This window comes from Chrysemys picta, chromosome 10 (genome assembly GCF_011386835.1).
Source record: "Chrysemys picta bellii isolate R12L10 chromosome 10, ASM1138683v2, whole genome shotgun sequence".
Classification (NCBI taxonomy): Eukaryota; Metazoa; Chordata; order Testudines; family Emydidae; genus Chrysemys; species Chrysemys picta.
This window is the reverse complement of record NC_088800.1, coordinates 47,748,852-47,764,640: the sequence shown is the minus strand read 5'-3', so window position 1 is coordinate 47,764,640 and position 15,789 is coordinate 47,748,852. Positions and strand designations below refer to the sequence as shown.

Below are 15,789 nucleotides of genomic sequence, written 5' to 3'. Positions count from 1 at the left end.
TAATTTCAATGGAAATTAGGCTAAATTCCTTTGCAGATCAGGGTCTCAGTCTCTCTGTGCCTCAGCTCCCCATCTGTAAAACAGGGATGAGAGCACTGGTCTACCTCCCAGGGGTGTCGCGACGGTAGATACATTAGATTGTGCTCAGATAATGTGGTAGTGGGAGCCATATGGTGCCTTAGTCAAAAAAAAATGCTGAAAGTGTTTTTAAAAAGTCATCAAAAATTCAATACTGTAATAAATTGCTATTTCTTCATATTATTGACGAGAAATGGTAAATGTCCAGGCCAATCTGTGGCAGCAACAAGCAACTTTGAGGGATACAAAATATTTTTTCTCTGAGCAGTGGGGTTATTCCAAGTATCAGGGAAAGGGACCATGGAAAAAGAATGTTCAAACCTAGGAGCTTAAAGTTATGCATCTGAATCCATAGGTAGGGACCTAAATAAAAGTCCAGATCATCTCCGGTTACTGTTGATTTCAACAGGCACTGTGGATATGCAATACCTCTGGAACATTAAGCCGCTTTTATTTAGATGCCAATGTATGGATGTGGGAACCTAACTTTAGGATCCCAGTTTGAAATCTTGGCCTGTTTCTATTTTTCTCTTCTCTGATTCTGACCTCTGTCAAGCTGCTCGATAAGGGTCAACTTCTGGTCCCCTTACTCGTACTGAGCAGTGCCTGACTCAAGTGAGTGGGATGACTCTTTGGAGTCAAGTGGGGAAGGGTATCGCAGTCTGGCTCTAAATGATCTCTTCCACCTCTCTACAAACCGCTGTGATGCTGCACTGAGCAACTGTTGGCCTTACAGAAGTTTGCACAGAAAGTCCATTCGAGGAGCCAAGTAGTGCTAGTCTGGCATTCGTTCTGCTCTGCAATTGTAAACCTATTTCTGGACCTCTGTTTTGCCGATAAGGAAGGTTGTTCTCCATCCCTTTGATTTGATGTCTTTCTCTTCAGCAGTAGAACAGAGAGTTGACTCATCTCCAGGGTCTGAAATGTCCCAGATGAAGTGAAGGCTAGAGGCAGAGGAGTTACAGCATCAGCGTGAGTGAAAAGCACAGGGGCTGTTTCTGACTGGTATAGCCATGTACTATGTGGAACAGAGGCTTAAAATGCCCCAGGAAGGGTGTAGAGCCTGGCTCAATCCTTTGTTCAGACAGTTACCGCACTGACCTTCTTGATTTTTTTCTAGGTTAGCCTGTGTCTTGCTAGGGAGCCAAATCTTGACCCTTGCACAACTCCCAGGCTTTCATGTAAATGCTGTTATGTAACTGAAACAAAGGCTCTGATTCTCTGGGCACTGAGCCTGGGTAGGAGGGGTGGGGGAGAGAGTGGAAGGGACCCAGTTAAACATGCCTTGAGCTCTTTAATCTTTTTAGCTCCAACCAAGATTGGATTTTTCATGGTAGAGATTTGGGGTTTTTTTACTTTTGTTTGTATCAGCTGTTGAAATGATGCAAATTCACATCGCAAAGAGTCCTAACTGGGAGAGAGAGATTCTTACCCCCCACCTCCCAATCTGTCAATGTGAACCTCCAGTACCAAGAGCACAAAGTAGCCTGTGCAATCTTAGCATTTTGAACGGACCCTAGAGAACTCCAGGGAAGACATCTGTAGCAATCCTTGTGCGTATTTTTGCTCTACCAAGAACAGAAGTAAGAAGTGTGTTGTTGTGGTTTTTTTTTTTTTTTTATTTAATTCTTCTTTCTTTTTCCCAGCGGAGGTAGAGAGAGAAGGGAATGGCAAACGACAGCTCCTTGGCAGTCCACGGCTCCCTTGCTTACGATGACTTTGCCAGTTCTGACTGGTACATGTATGAATCCATGGAACCCGAGACGCCACAGGATGAGTGAGTGATCAACCCTTGGGTTTTTTCCCCAGTTATGCCCTGCAGCCGGAGGGTGCCCTGTCCTCAGTTAGGCAGGGGAATCATTTTTGTCTCAAATTCCCATTTTCCTGGAATGAAATTTTATTTTTCTGATCAAGGAAAGTAGGAACTCCCCTCCATGCATGCACATCTTTTTCCATCTCCCCACCCTCCCAACTTTCTCCTCGCAGCTACTTCCCACTAGTGACTTTTTAGAAAAATAATCAAATAAAAAATCTGCAATAGCAACACTTGACTCTGGTTGTAAAACCTGACCACTCTATGCCTCAGTTTTCCCATCTTTAAGATGGAACTAATAACCTCCAGCTACCTGGCACATGTGCTGATATTCCTTCAGCATGCAAAGCGCTATGTTAGTGTTATCTGTGCATCACTGTACTGGTGTTGCTTTTTGTTGCTGCTTGTGACATCTGATTTTTGTGAAGGAGAGGCTGTGTAATGCAGCACTGCATGACACCAGAGCTGGCCCATGGTATCGTTAAGGAACCTCACTACTTCCTCTCTCCACCTTTTCCTACTTCCTGGCATGGGCACTTTAAATTGGCCTCCTGTTGACAACTGCAGGTTGGGACATGCCACTCAGGCCAGTTAAGACAGTTGCTTTGCCATATGGGACAGAGTTCTTCATTACAATGCACTGACTATGTAACCCATTGGTATGCGTGTTACAGGTCCCAGTCTGTGTCCAATCCACAGAGGGTATGAGTGAGTTTAAACCCCCAGCTAAGGAGTCTGGGCTCTTTAGCCTAAGCTGTAGCAGCTCATGTTCCTAGCTCTGGAGGGCTCTGTTGCAATCCCAAGTGTCTGCCATGGGGAGATTGTCCCACAACTGCACTGTGGGTACCCCAGTCTTGTATGTCCATGTTGGTGACATTGTTTATGTGCAGGGTGCTCTCAAAGGAGTCCTTTGCCACTTAGCAATCTAACACTTGTTTCAAGTTGGTGTTTTCAGTAACTACTGCAGCATTATGATGTATCTGTTGTCTTGGGAAAAATATTATCCCTTGTGGATGAACAGCATATTTAGATCCATTTATATAGTGTGTTGCTAGCAAGAGCTGATGGCTTGTGGCAAATCCTTGTTACCATGCAAACTGCAGAGACAACAGCCCCTGCATTGGCTCCACCATGCCTTAGCAAAGCACCTAGTGACAGAGGGTGTGGAAAAAGCTAATGTATTCAATGCTTTTTTTTGCCTCTGTCTTCACGAACAAGGTCAGCTCCCAGACTACTGCACTGGGAAGCACAGTATGGGGAGGGGGTGACCAGCCCTCTGTGGATAAAGAAGTGGTTCAGGACTATTTAGAAAAGCTGGACGAGCACAAGTCCATGGGGCTGGATGCGCTGCATCCGAGGGTGGTAAAGGAGTTGGTTGATCTGATTGCAGAGCCATTGGCCATTATCTTTGAAAACTCATGGTGAGCGGGGGAGGTCCCGGATGACTGGAAAAAGGCTAATGTAGTGCCCATCTTTAAAAAAGGGAAGGAGGAGGATCCGGGGAACTACAGGCCAGTCAGCCTCACCTCAGTCTCTGGAAAAATCATGGAGCAGGTCCTCAAGGAATCAATTCTGAAGCACTTAGAGGAGAGGAAAGTGATCAGGAACAGTCAGCATGGATTCACCAAGGGCAAGTCATGCCTGACTAATCTCATCATAGAAGGCAATTAGGTAACTGGCTCTGTGGATGGGGGGAAAGCAGGGGACGTTATTCCTTGACTTTAGCAAAGCTTTTGATACGGTCTCCCACAGTATTCTTGCCAGACAGTTAAAGAAGTATGGACTATAAGGTGGATAGAAGGCTGGCTAGATCATTGGGCTTAACGGGTAGTGATCAATGGCTCCATGTCTAGTTGGCAGCCGGTATCAAGCGGAGTGCCCCAAGAGTCGGTCCTGGGGCTGTTTTTTTCTTCCAATATCTTCATTAATGATCTGGAGGATGGCGTGGATTGCACCCTCAGCAAGTTTGCAGATGACACTAAACTGGGAGGAGTGGTAGATACACTGGAGGTTAGGGATAGGATACAGAGGGACCTAGACAAATTAGAGGATTGGGCCAAAAGAAATCTGATGAGGTTCAACAAGGACAAGTGCAGAGTCCTGCACTTACCGGTAGGACAGAAGAATCTCATGCACTGCTACAGACTAGGGACCGAGTGGCTCGTCAGCAGTTCTGCAGAAAAGGACCTAGGGATGAGAAGCTGTATATGAGTCAACAGTGTGCCCTTGTTGCCAAGAAGGCTAATGGCATTTTGGGCTGTATAAGTAGGAGCATTGCCAGCAGATCAAGGGACGTGATCATTCCCCTCTATTCGGCATTGGTGAGGCCTCATCTGGAGTACTGTGTCCAGTTTTGGGCCCCACACTACAAGAAGGATGTGGAAAAAATGGAAAGAGTCCAATGGAGGGCAACAAAAATTATTAGGGGGCTGGAGCACATGACTTATGAGGAGAGGCTGAGGGAACTGGGTTTATTTAGTCTGCAGAAGAGAAGAATGAGGGGGGATTTGATAGCTGCTTTCAACTACCTGAAAGGGGGTTTCAAAGAGGATGGATCTAGACTGTTCTCAGTGGTAGCAGATGACAGAACAAGGAGTAATGGTCTCAGGTTGCAGTGGGGGAGGTTTAGGTTGGATATTAGGAAAAACTTTTTCACTAGGATGGTGGTGAAGCACTGGAATGGGCTACCTAAGGAGGTGGTGGAATCTCCTTCCTTAGAGGTTTTTAAGATCAGGCTTGACAAAGCGCTGGCTGGGACGATTATTTGGGGATTGGGCCTGCTTTGAGCAGGGGGTTGGACTAGATGACTTCCTGAGGTCCCTTCCAAACCTGATATTCTATGATTCTATGAAAGCACGTTTTCTCTTTTTCCCCCATGATCCTGCTGCTACTGCAGTCCATATGAGCAGGATTAGGCACAAAGTGTTGTTTCATTTCCATGCACTGTCAAGTTTTGTCTCTATTGCCCTGATTTAGGACAGCACCCAAGCACATGATCAACAATAATCATTCTTGAATTTGATCATTCCTATGTAAGGATGATGGGGAATGGAATGTTTTTATTCTTTCCCAATGGAAATACAGTTAACCCCTTTGCTCCAGGGTCCCCAATAAGAATAGGGGTTAGCACCATGTAGAGAACAAAAAACCTCTAAAGTTTGCAGAGTCTGATAATATTTTGACTGAGGTTCTAAATCTTGATTCATATCAGGGTAAATATCATTGAAGTGTCGATTGGCGGTTGATCACCGAGAATTGTCAAAAAAGGTTGGATTAAACTAAACACAGCTGTTTTTGAATTACTGTTTTGCTTTGCAGGTTCTAGAATTAGTGTTGTTTACTGACTGATTTTATGCTCCTCTGTATTTCTGGGTTCGGAAGAAGTGAGGGTGCTGAAATATTGTCCCATGGGCATTTCTACGCTTGCACTAGGATTTTATGTTGAGATAGCTCCCTTGATTTAAAAACAGACCACTTCTTTCGGTCAAGACCAAGTCCTAGTGAGCTGACTCTTGCAGACGAGGGAGGTTTGAGGAAGTATCTGAACTTCAGAATGCTTCTCTAGTCCTCCGCTAGCTACCAAATAAGTCAATGACACCTAAGGCCAAGTCTACACTACAGAGCTGTGTCAGTATAATTATATCACTCAGAGGTGTAAAAAACCCACACCTTGGGGTGAGGTAGTTGTACTGACCTTACACCCCATGTAGACAGCGCTATGTCAATGGGAGAGCTTCTCACACCCACATAGCTACTGCCTCTCAGGGAGATGGATTAACTACGTCTACGGAAAAAGCTCTCCTGTTGGTGTAGTAGCATCTTCACTAAAGTGTTGCAGCTGTGCCGCTGTAGCACTGTACATGAAGACAAGGCCTCAGTGTGTGACTTAGGGAGGTAGTGTGGCCTAGTGGATAAAGTACTGGACTGGCATTTAGGAGACCTGAGTTTTATTTCTGGTTTTTGCTACTGACCTGCTAGGTGACCTTGGGCAAGTAATTTCCTCTCTGCCTCAGTTCCCCATCTGTAAAATGGGGTAATGATACTGACCTCCTTTGTAAAGTGCTTTGAGATAGACTACTATACAGTGCTAGATAAAAGCTAGATCTTATTACTACATGACTGACTGCTTTCCATTACATGTGCTTCTATGGAGGAAGGCAGGTCTGATGATAGAGCTCAGGATATGAGAATCTCAAATGTCAGTGTGTGGAGTGCAGGCATCTGCAAGATGCTTCATCTAGGTGGGATTGCCCAGCCTGCTTTCCCTCCTATTCACGGTGGCCATTGCATTGCCCCTTGAGTAGGAAAGTAACATTCTCTGTCTAATGGGAGAGGGGGTTTGTCTTGGGCCCAAACTTTTGACAGTCATTAATGATTTTAGATGCCTTAATTTTAAGGGGCATAACTTGTGACTCCTTTTAAAGGGGGCTGATGGTCACAGGTTGGGTGTTCAGCCCTCTATGATAATCAAGTTGGACAACCCAAAAGTAAGATGCCTAAAATCAGGCCTTTGTTTAAAACTTGTATTGTATTCGCTCCACTGCTCTGCTTTTCACACCCTGCTGTCATCTGTTCTGTTCCTCCCTCTCTTCCTGGAATGCATTGCTTGATGAATGTGTTGTGTAACCCACCCACCCCTTGAACTGTAAAGTGCCATTGGGGCACTACCTGCAGCACATCATCCAAATGATTTACGCTCCGAGACCTGATGCTCATTAAGAGGCCTCTGTGTGAATGAGAACTACAGCCAATCACCTGGGAGGGAGGGGAGTATTTACCTGTTGTACTGTAACAGTGCCTTGGTTTGTGCCAGCGGCTGTACAAACACAGAACAAAACGGTGCCCCCTGCCCCCAAACAATTGACAATCCAAGTAAACAGAAACTTGTTGTGCCAACATCTTTGTGAAGAAAGGTTTGCTTTATTTCCAGCAGCTCTCAGGGTTGCTCTGAGATTATCTGTTTATTTCAATGAAAACTTTGGGCCAAGAATGTCTGTCACTCCACCCCTGGCTCTTATGAAAAGCAATATCAAAGCTTTTGTTACCAATTCCATTCCAGTTCTCTTCTTGACCCCTTCTAACTTTATCTCATTCTTACTCTCAGGTCACAAGTAAATATTTTGGAGGTAAAGTTTAAAAAAAAATACAGCTTTCTTTTTATATCTATATCGTAAATTCAGTAGAACTTTGCCGTAGCACACACCTGACAGCCACTTTTTTATGAGAACTATGTCCCAATCTTTCAGCAAAGATTTACTAAGACTGAATTATGGAAGATGCACTAATTTACAAAATATACTACTGAACATTAATCTGTGCTGTAGGTTGTCATAACCAGAAATTGGTGAAAAATGCCTGTTTTCTGGTGAGAATTTTTAACTTTGTGGGGAGATTTTGGGGAAAATCTCATTCCTTTTTCTGTAATCAAAACTCTAAACACACCTCGCCAAAATCTTCAGTAAAAATGTTCAGGTTTTGAAAATAAAATCAGAATCTTTACCAAGAAAATTGTTACTGATTTTTTTCATTTAAAAAAATAGAAACGTTTTTACTAAAATGGAAAGTCTTGCCGAATATTGTGAATCTGGTCTAAAAGCCATTCTTAATTTCCTGTCCTGCCAAAACCACCCAAAAAACCCCTCAGCCTCTTGGTGTTCTCATTGAAATCTGGTCTAATCATAACTCATTCAAATGAACTTTATTCTGATAACATGCTTTTCATCCCTAGACCTCAAAATATTTGACTTACCCCCATTTTACAGAAGGGAAAACTGAGGGATATGGAAGTGAAATGACTTAACCAAGGGCACTCGGCAAATCCGTGGAAGAGCTGGGAGTAAAACTGCTGTATTCACTAGGCCAGTGGTTCTCAACCAGGTGTCCAAGATGCCCTGGGGGCTGTGAGCAGGTTTAAGGGGGTTTGCCAAGCAGTGCCAGCATTAGACTTTCTGGGGCCCAGGGCAGAATGCCAAAGCACCACCACATGGGACTGAAGCCCAAGGCCCCAAGCCCCATCACGCGGGGCTGAAGCTGGAGCCTGAGCAACTTAGCTTCACAGGGCCCCCTGTGGTGTGGGGTCCTAGGCAGTTGCTCTGCTTGCTACTCACTAACACTGGTCCTGGCTTTTGTATGCAGAAAATCAGTTGTGGCACAGGTGGGCCATGGAGTTTTTATATTGCAGGGGCGGGGCTTCAGAAAGAAAAAGGTTGAGAACCCTTGCACTAGCAACATTGCCTCCCAGGAACAAAGTTCACTTGCTGATGTCAGGTTTTTATTTTGTGTTTATTCAGTTGAGCTCTGACTCTGCACCATTGCCATCAATGGGAGCTCTACCTTTCACATCAATGGATGCAGAATCAGGCCTTAATTAATTTGTAATGTTTTGGCCACTAGCAATGGGCTTCTCTGTTGCGGAGTTCCTCTTGCATTCCAAAAGTCATCAGTCTTTAATCTCTTATGATGCAAAACAATCTATTTTTAAGTCTCTCAGTACACACACAAAATCTTAAGATGGCATCACGTATTTTAAACACTTTGGAAGAGGCTGCTGATGAGTTGTGGAGGCAGGCAAGAATATTCCATATGTTTGGTGCAACCCATTGCATTAAAGCTATCTGTGTGAAAGCAACTCCTTTCTCCTGTTGGACGTTTGATCTCCATATCAATGTGCTTAACCTTAAAGCAGAACTCAGCAACATGAGGGGAAATATTTGATTGCTGTTTATACAGCTGTGTAGTACGGTGCCTCCTGCTGGTCATCCGGGAATTAGCTCAATTCCAGCCTCGGAGTGCCTCCTGCTAGCCGGTGTCTTCCTACTGGTGCCTGCTTACTTCTGATCTCCACCACTTCTGGCCCTGTGTCCCTCCCAGACCCCAGTGCCTCTTACCTTGGGGTGCTGCCCCACAGCAGTGCCCCCACATTCTGGGTCTCCCCTCCCCAGGAACCCCAATTCCCTGAGCCCACATCACCTCAGTGACCCACTGCCAGTCCTCATCTAGCCCCTTCCCTCAGGGGCAAACTGCAGTCTGAAGTGGCTACTTATCATCAGCAAGGGGGGTTGGATCTGCTGCCTTTCCAGTCCCAGCTACCTCCCTAGTACCTCCCTTGGCCTTTAGCAAGGCCTCAGCCTGGGGACTCACAAGGCCAGAGCTTCTCAGCCCTGCTCTGCCTCAGGTACCCTGCTTGCTATCCCAGGCAGCCTGGTCCTCTTTGCTCCCCAGCTGGAGCAAGAGTTTTCTCTCACTCCCTCAGCCTGCACTTTTATCCCTGGCCAGATGTGCCCTAATTGGGTGTGGCCACACCTGTGGCTGTTTACCCAACCAGCCTTCCTGGCTGCTTTTAACCCCTTCCTAACCAGAGCGGGGTGACTTACCAGCTACAAGCTGGAACCACCATAAGGTCTGAGATCTTGATATTGCAAAAAGTACTTATAAGCTAATAAACGTAAGGGCAACTCATGATGTTGTCTAGCACTTTAAATTCAAGTTTGCCTAGAAAAATTCACTCCTGGAGGAGATTTTTTGTTTAATTTTTTTCCTTTCCATGTTTGTTCAGCATTATTGCATAGGTTCTCTCTTCACTTGTGACTGTACCTTGTAAGAAGGCTAGCCCAAGGAATTCTGAGTCCCTGTAGAAGGTTCTATTGATTTTTGTCATTTTCCGGTCTTGCTATCTTTTTTTTTTTTTTTTTTTTTTTTTGCTTCTCTTCCATTCCTGCAAGAGAATGGAGACCTTTCTCAGCCTCTTTGAAGCCTTTTGAGGAGGCTTAGTCAGCTGGAATCTGGGGATGTAATTCGCATATTAAAACATGCAGATTAGTTCACTGGAATTTTCACAGTTGGGGCAAGTACTGCCTCCAGTTCTGCTCTAAAGCATATGGGGAAATTATTAGGGAACAAAACTGGATGTTGCTAGCTTGGCATGTAACTCACGTGCTTGTGGTGATCAGGCTTCCTCTTAACATGTAGTTAAGGCACTGCACTGGGACTTGCACGATCTGAGTTCTAATCCTAGCTCTCCCACAGGCTCCCTGGGTGACCTTGGGCCATTTGCTTAATCTCTGGGTGCCTCAATTCCTCAGCTATAAAAATGGGAATAATTCCTTCCACCCTTTGTCTGTCTTGTCTTTGAAGCAGGGATGGTGCCATGGACTGGCAGGTTTGCCTTTGAAGGCAAACTGGGCTGAGCCTTGCCCACCACCTAGCAGCCCCAGGGATAAATAATGATTGGGCCTGTATCAGTTAGAGAGAGTTAATGACAGTGACTGACCCCAGGTGTAGGGGAAACTGAGGAAGGACAGTATAAATTGAGATGAGGATGCAGAAGGAGGAGGTGGCCCAGCAGTTTGGGGTTGGCTGTGGCCACAGGAATAGAGCTAACTCAGGTGGTGACCCCTTGAGCAAGGGGCCAGGTGTCAGGGAGCCAGCCCTAGAGCTGGTCTTCCAGGAGGGGAACAGGGAATAGAAAAGACCCATAGGGAGCAGGAAAGGCTCCTGTGAGGGAGCCCTGAGCTAGGGTCTACAAGGAGCAGGGAACTGAAGAGAAGCCCAGGAAGGGCCGAAAACAGTAGTGGTGTATGTTATATCTGGAGTCCCAACAGGGGAAAGCCTTAGGAGTTGGCATTCTGAGAAGGGTGAATTGAGGTCAGGAAGGGCAAAGGACTTCTTCTTTGTTAACTTGGGAGTGGTGGTGCTGGCTATTTTGGGAGTCTGACTACCCCAGTAGGGACTGAATGTTTGTGACTTGTCTGGAGAGCGGGCCATGGGAGACCCAAGTAGAAGCAGATGGACTGCAGGAGGCGCTAGAGACAAAGATACTTGCAACATTAGGACTCAATGCAAAGGAGTGCTCTAATGATGAGTGTGTCCCATAATAAATAATCTCTCACTATGTGTATGCCCAGATGCTAGTACAATGGGCCCTCGTCCTGGGGACGTTTCAGATGGAAGCAGAAATTGATAGAGTGTGGTGTTTTCTCTGATGCAGTCTTGTTTCAGTACAAGGAATGAACAAATGAGGCTTATCCAAATGCAGGAGGAACCAAGAGCAAAAGGAGCAGTTTCTTAGCTTACAGGCCAAAGCCTCTTTAGCCAACAGACCCAACAGCTCTCTCTAGCTTTTTCCAGGGTCATGATCTACTCACCAGCTGCTGCTTGGCTTTCTTGCTTTTTACCTCTGTGTGTGTGTGTATGTCTCTCTCTCTCTCTCTCTCTCTCTCTTTCTGTTCTTGTCCGGTCTCAGTTTTTGTGCAACATATATGGATAGATACACATGTCCACACACAAACCTCTCAGCAACCCCCGGCCCACTCAGTCCAAACTCCTGCGTGGGTTCACAACCCCCTTTTGTGTTATGTGGGGCAGGGGAATCTTCTGATTAATTCATCCTGACCGGTAGGTTAATTAAACGCTGCGTTCACATCCTGTCTCAAAGACATTTGTGATTCCTGCACTCACCAGTACCTGTCAGCATAACATTATTAAATGTTAGCTCATGTGCAAGAACATTCCACAGAACATGGAAGTGAGTGAGCAGGGAGAGAAGAAGAAAGTACTAATTCCGTGTGCTTTGTGGAGCACTGAGACTTGACAGAGGTACATAAAAGGAGCTGTCTTGCTCTTCTCTGCACTGCAGGAATACTGCCTGCTCTTCCAAAACTGTCACAACATGAACTGGGCTCAGGGTAAAGTCAAAGAATCATAGAATATTAGGGTTTGAAGCAGGGCCAGCTTTAGGAATGGGTTGGCAGCGGCATGGGTTGGCAGGGCTGGAGACAGAGGAGTGTGGGACTGGCTGGCTTCAGGCAGCGGGGTGCGGCAGGGGTTGGCTGGAGGCAGGGCAGGGGGTGCGGGGCTGGCTACAGGCAGGGGGTGCAAGGCTGGTGTGGACAGGGGTGTGTGTGTGGGGCTGGCTGGCTTCTGGCAGGGCCGTATGGGGGTGCGGCAGGGGTTGGCTGGAGACAGGGCAGGGGGTGCGGCAGGGGCTGGCTGTGGGCAGGGGGTGTGGGGCGGGCAGTGGGCAGAGGGTGCAGGACTGGCTGCAGGCAGCAGGGGGGCGGGGCTGGTGCGGGCAGGACAGGGGGTGCAGGGCTGGTGCGGGCACTGGGTGCGGCAGAGGCTGGCTGCGGGCAGGGGGTGCGGCAGGGGCTGGCTGGAGACAGGCTGGTGCGGGCAGGGGGTGCGGGGTTGGCTGGAGACAGGGGCTTGCTGCGGACAGGGCAGGACGGGGTGCGGGGTTGGTGCGGGCAGGGGGTGCGGGTACAGCCCATCCTGTACGGTAAGTGCCCCCTCCTCCTCCTCCCCCCCCCCCCACCAGGGTAGCAGCAGCAGCCTGGGGCTTGGGGGCTATTTAAAGGGCCCGGAGCCCGGCCCTGTAAATAGCTGAGGGAGCCCTGGGGAAGCGGCGGGGCTCTGGCGGCTCTTTAAAGGACCAGGGCGGCAGAGGCAGCTGGAGCCCCGCTCTTTTTAAATAGCCCCTGCAGCCCTACCCCAGGGCTCCAGCAGTGGGGCTCTGGTGGCAATTTAAAGGGCCTGGGGCTCCAGCCCCTGCTGGGAGCCCCAGGCCCTTTAAATTGCCCCTCTCCGGAAGCCGGGCCACCCCGGTACTGGGGCTTGGGCGCGGGGCCCTCTTAGGGGTGGAGCCCGATTCAGGGGAATTGGCTGAATTGGCCTCAGGAGGTCATCTAGTCCAACCCCCTGCTCAAAGCAGGACCAATCCCCAACTAAATCATCCCAGCAAGGGCTTTATCAAGCCTGACCTTAAAAACCTCTAAGGAAGGAGATTCCATCACCCCTCCTAGGTAACCCATTTCAGTGCTTCACCACCATTCTAGTGAAAAAGTTTTTCCTAATATTCAACCTAAACCTCCCCCACTACAACTTGAGACCATTACTCCTTGTTCTGTTATCTGCTACCACTGAGAACAGTCTAGATCCATCCTCTTTGGGACCACCTTTAAGGTAGCTGAAAGCAGCTATCAAATCCCCCCTCATTCTTCTCTTCTGCAGACTAAACAATCCCAGTCCCCTCAGCCTCTCCTTATAAGTCATGTGCTCTAGCCCTCTAATCATTTTTGTTGCCCTCTTCTGGACTCTTTCAAATTTTTCCACATCTTTCTTGTAGCGTGAGGCCCAAAACTGTACACAGTACTCCAAATGAGGCCTCACCAATGCCGAATAGAGGGGAATAATCACGTCCCTCAATCTGCTGGCAGTGCCCCTACTTATACAGCCCAAAATGCCATTAGCCTTCTTGGCAACAAGGGCACACTGTTGACTCATATCCAGCTTCTCATCCACCATAATCCCTAGGTCCTTTTCTGCAGAACTGCTGCCTAGCCACTCTGTCCCTAGTCTGTAGCAGTGCATGGGATTCTTCTGTCCTAAGTGCAGGACTCTGCACTTGTCCTTGTTGAACCTCATCAGATTTCTTTTGGCCCAACCCTCTAATTTGTCTAGGTCCCTCTGTATCCTATCCTCCAGTGTAACTACCACTCCTCCAAGTTTAGTGTCATCTGCAAACTTGCTGAGGGTGCAGTCCACGCCATCCTCCAGATCATTAATGAAGATATTGAACAAAATTGGCCCCAGGACTGACCCTTGGGGCACTCCGCTTGATACCGGCTAACTAGACATGGAACCATTGATCTCTACCCATTGACCCCAATGATCTAGCCAGCTTTCTATCCACCTTATAGTCCATTCATTCAGCCCATGCTTCTTTAACTTGCTAGCAAGAATACTGTGGGAGACCGTATCAAAAGCTTTGCTAAAGTCAAGGAATAACATGTCCCCTGCTTTCCCCTCATCCACAGAGCCAGTTATCTCCTCATAGAAGGCAATTAGGTTAGTCAGGCATGACTTGCCCTTGGTGAGTCCATGCTGACTGTTCCTGATCACTTTCTTCTCCACTAAGTGCTTAAAAATTGATTCCTTGAGGACCTGCCCCATGATTTTTCCAGGGACTGAGGTGAGGCTGACTGGTCTGGAGTTCCCTGGATCCTCCTCCATCCTTTTTGGTTTTTTTTAAGGAAAGTCTTTGGGTTCAGTCAGGTCAGTCCTTTCTCTGCTTGTTCTGTCATGTTCAGAGTATAATGTGTCTCTCTGTGCCTCAGTCTACCTATCACTATAATGGGGTAATGATTCCGACACACCTTTCGTAGGCTCATTTTAATTCTTCAGATGACAGTTCATGTATAAATGGAGGCTGTTACTATTGTATGACAATTTGCGAGGTTCAGCTAATCAAATAACCTCCTTGGCTGAACAATCCTTAACTCTACGTTGTGAGTTACTGATGGACTGTTCCATTATAACTGCGTATGAGGGTGTTGGGTGCTGTGGGGTATATATCTCACATCGCCTTGTAACCTTGTTTTGAGTGGCTCATGAATGGGGAGAGGAATTCATCTCATACTGCACAGCCACCAACTGTTTTGCCTGTTACAGGGGAGACACGCTGCTCTTTGGAGACTTTCTTTGCTCTTTCTTATTTATTTTACTTTTAAAATAAAAGCCATTCAGATGGAAAGTGTGTGGTGCTTCTGTGGGGCTGGGGAATGCTGAGATGATGGGAGACTTCAAATATGGCAAAGGAGAGCAGTTAGCAGAGAAGAGGAGCAGGAATAGCTGAATGTGTTTGCAAATGCAGACTGCTTGTAGAAGCAGTTTGATTGCTTTATAATAGGTTTATACACTTGCTGTTTGGTTAGCACTAATTAAAATATAGGGTTCCTTTATTGCACTCTGACCATCAGGACAGATGGACAGATTTTCAGTTCTGCTTCCAGAGCTGCATCTATGGTATCTATAACTGCTTTAATGGTAACCTCAGAACAACTTATAAACACAGAGAGTATGGGTTCTTCCCGGTTTGAAACTCAGCTCTGGAGGAATGAATGGAAATCTGCTGGGGAAGGCTCATGTGCATATGTTACAGTTTGCCTGCAGTCAGCACAGAGAAGAGCCCTGATCGCTAAAGGTCAGTATGCTCTCTGTCTGGCTATCTAAAACCAAATGGAGTTCAATAATGATGATCATCATTACAGAGTGTTGCACAGATGTGACTTTCAAAGCACCTTACAAAGGTGGTGAAGCGCCATTATCCCTGTTTTACAGATTGGGAAACTGATGCGATGGAGAAATTAAATGACTTGTCCATTGTCACGGGACAAACTGGTGGCAGTCAAGTCTAGAACTTAAGTCTCTAGCTCTGTGCTTGGTCCATTAGACTCCTGGCTGTGTTTCAGAGGCCTTTAAATATTCAAATGTGGCTGGATATATATATGGCATAAAACTATAGTTAAGAGGTAACATCAATAGAATGGGGTATTGTCACAGGATAACTCATCTCTGGAGGCTACATCAAAGTCAAGGGACCTGTGGGACATGTAACATGAAGCAGGAATGTTTTTCAAACCAAGAGGCTTTTGAGCCTTGCATAGAATTCCATTAAAACTAAGGCTGCATGAACCAAGGTTTCATCCGAAACTCTTCCTGAACCTTTATAAAGGTTTGGAAAAGTTCTTAAAACACGTCCTCCCTGGCCCCCAAGTGCATTTTGTGGTATTTCTGTCGCAGGTCTGGAAAATTTTGTGAGCGACTCAGACTGAATAGTAGACTCTGTGCCCCCAGATTGTTCACTGACATCTGAATGTTTGGTTGCCATCCCTACTCAAATCCTCCAGCTGCTGTTGCCTAATGAAATTAACATAGGACTGGGAGTCAGCATTTGGGAGTGACTCTGACATTGAGTCTGGCTGGGACCTTAGGAGCATCACCTAGCCTCTCTGACCCCATTCCTCTAAACATTCCCCAGTGCTTTGTCCAGACTATGTGAGGAATAGGTCTCTAATTACCTCCCTCAGCAGCCTCTTTCACAGCCATCAGACTCCATCCTG

General features: G+C 46.8%; 1 protein-coding gene across 8 annotated transcripts in view; it reads left to right on the top strand.

Moving 5' to 3' along the window:
• STRA6 (signaling receptor and transporter of retinol STRA6) overlaps window positions 1-15,789 on the top strand; it is a 59,561-nt gene that overhangs the window by 9,085 nt on the left and 34,687 nt on the right. For 2 of the 8 annotated variants that reach the window (XM_065559707.1, XM_024104021.3), the window contains exons 2-3: window positions 964-1,050; window positions 1,725-1,855. The exons of 1 other annotated variant lie outside the window; for it this stretch is intronic. In XM_065559707.1, coding sequence (XP_065415779.1) covers window positions 1,746-1,855 — 110 coding nt within the window. In that variant the 5' untranslated portion in view covers window positions 964-1,050; window positions 1,725-1,745. Of the gene's footprint in view, window positions 1-963; window positions 1,051-1,319; window positions 1,632-1,724; window positions 1,856-15,789 lie in introns of those variants that run through there. 5 more of the 8 variants (XM_065559708.1, XM_005290506.5, XM_065559709.1 and 2 more) reach the window with 4 other exon arrangements.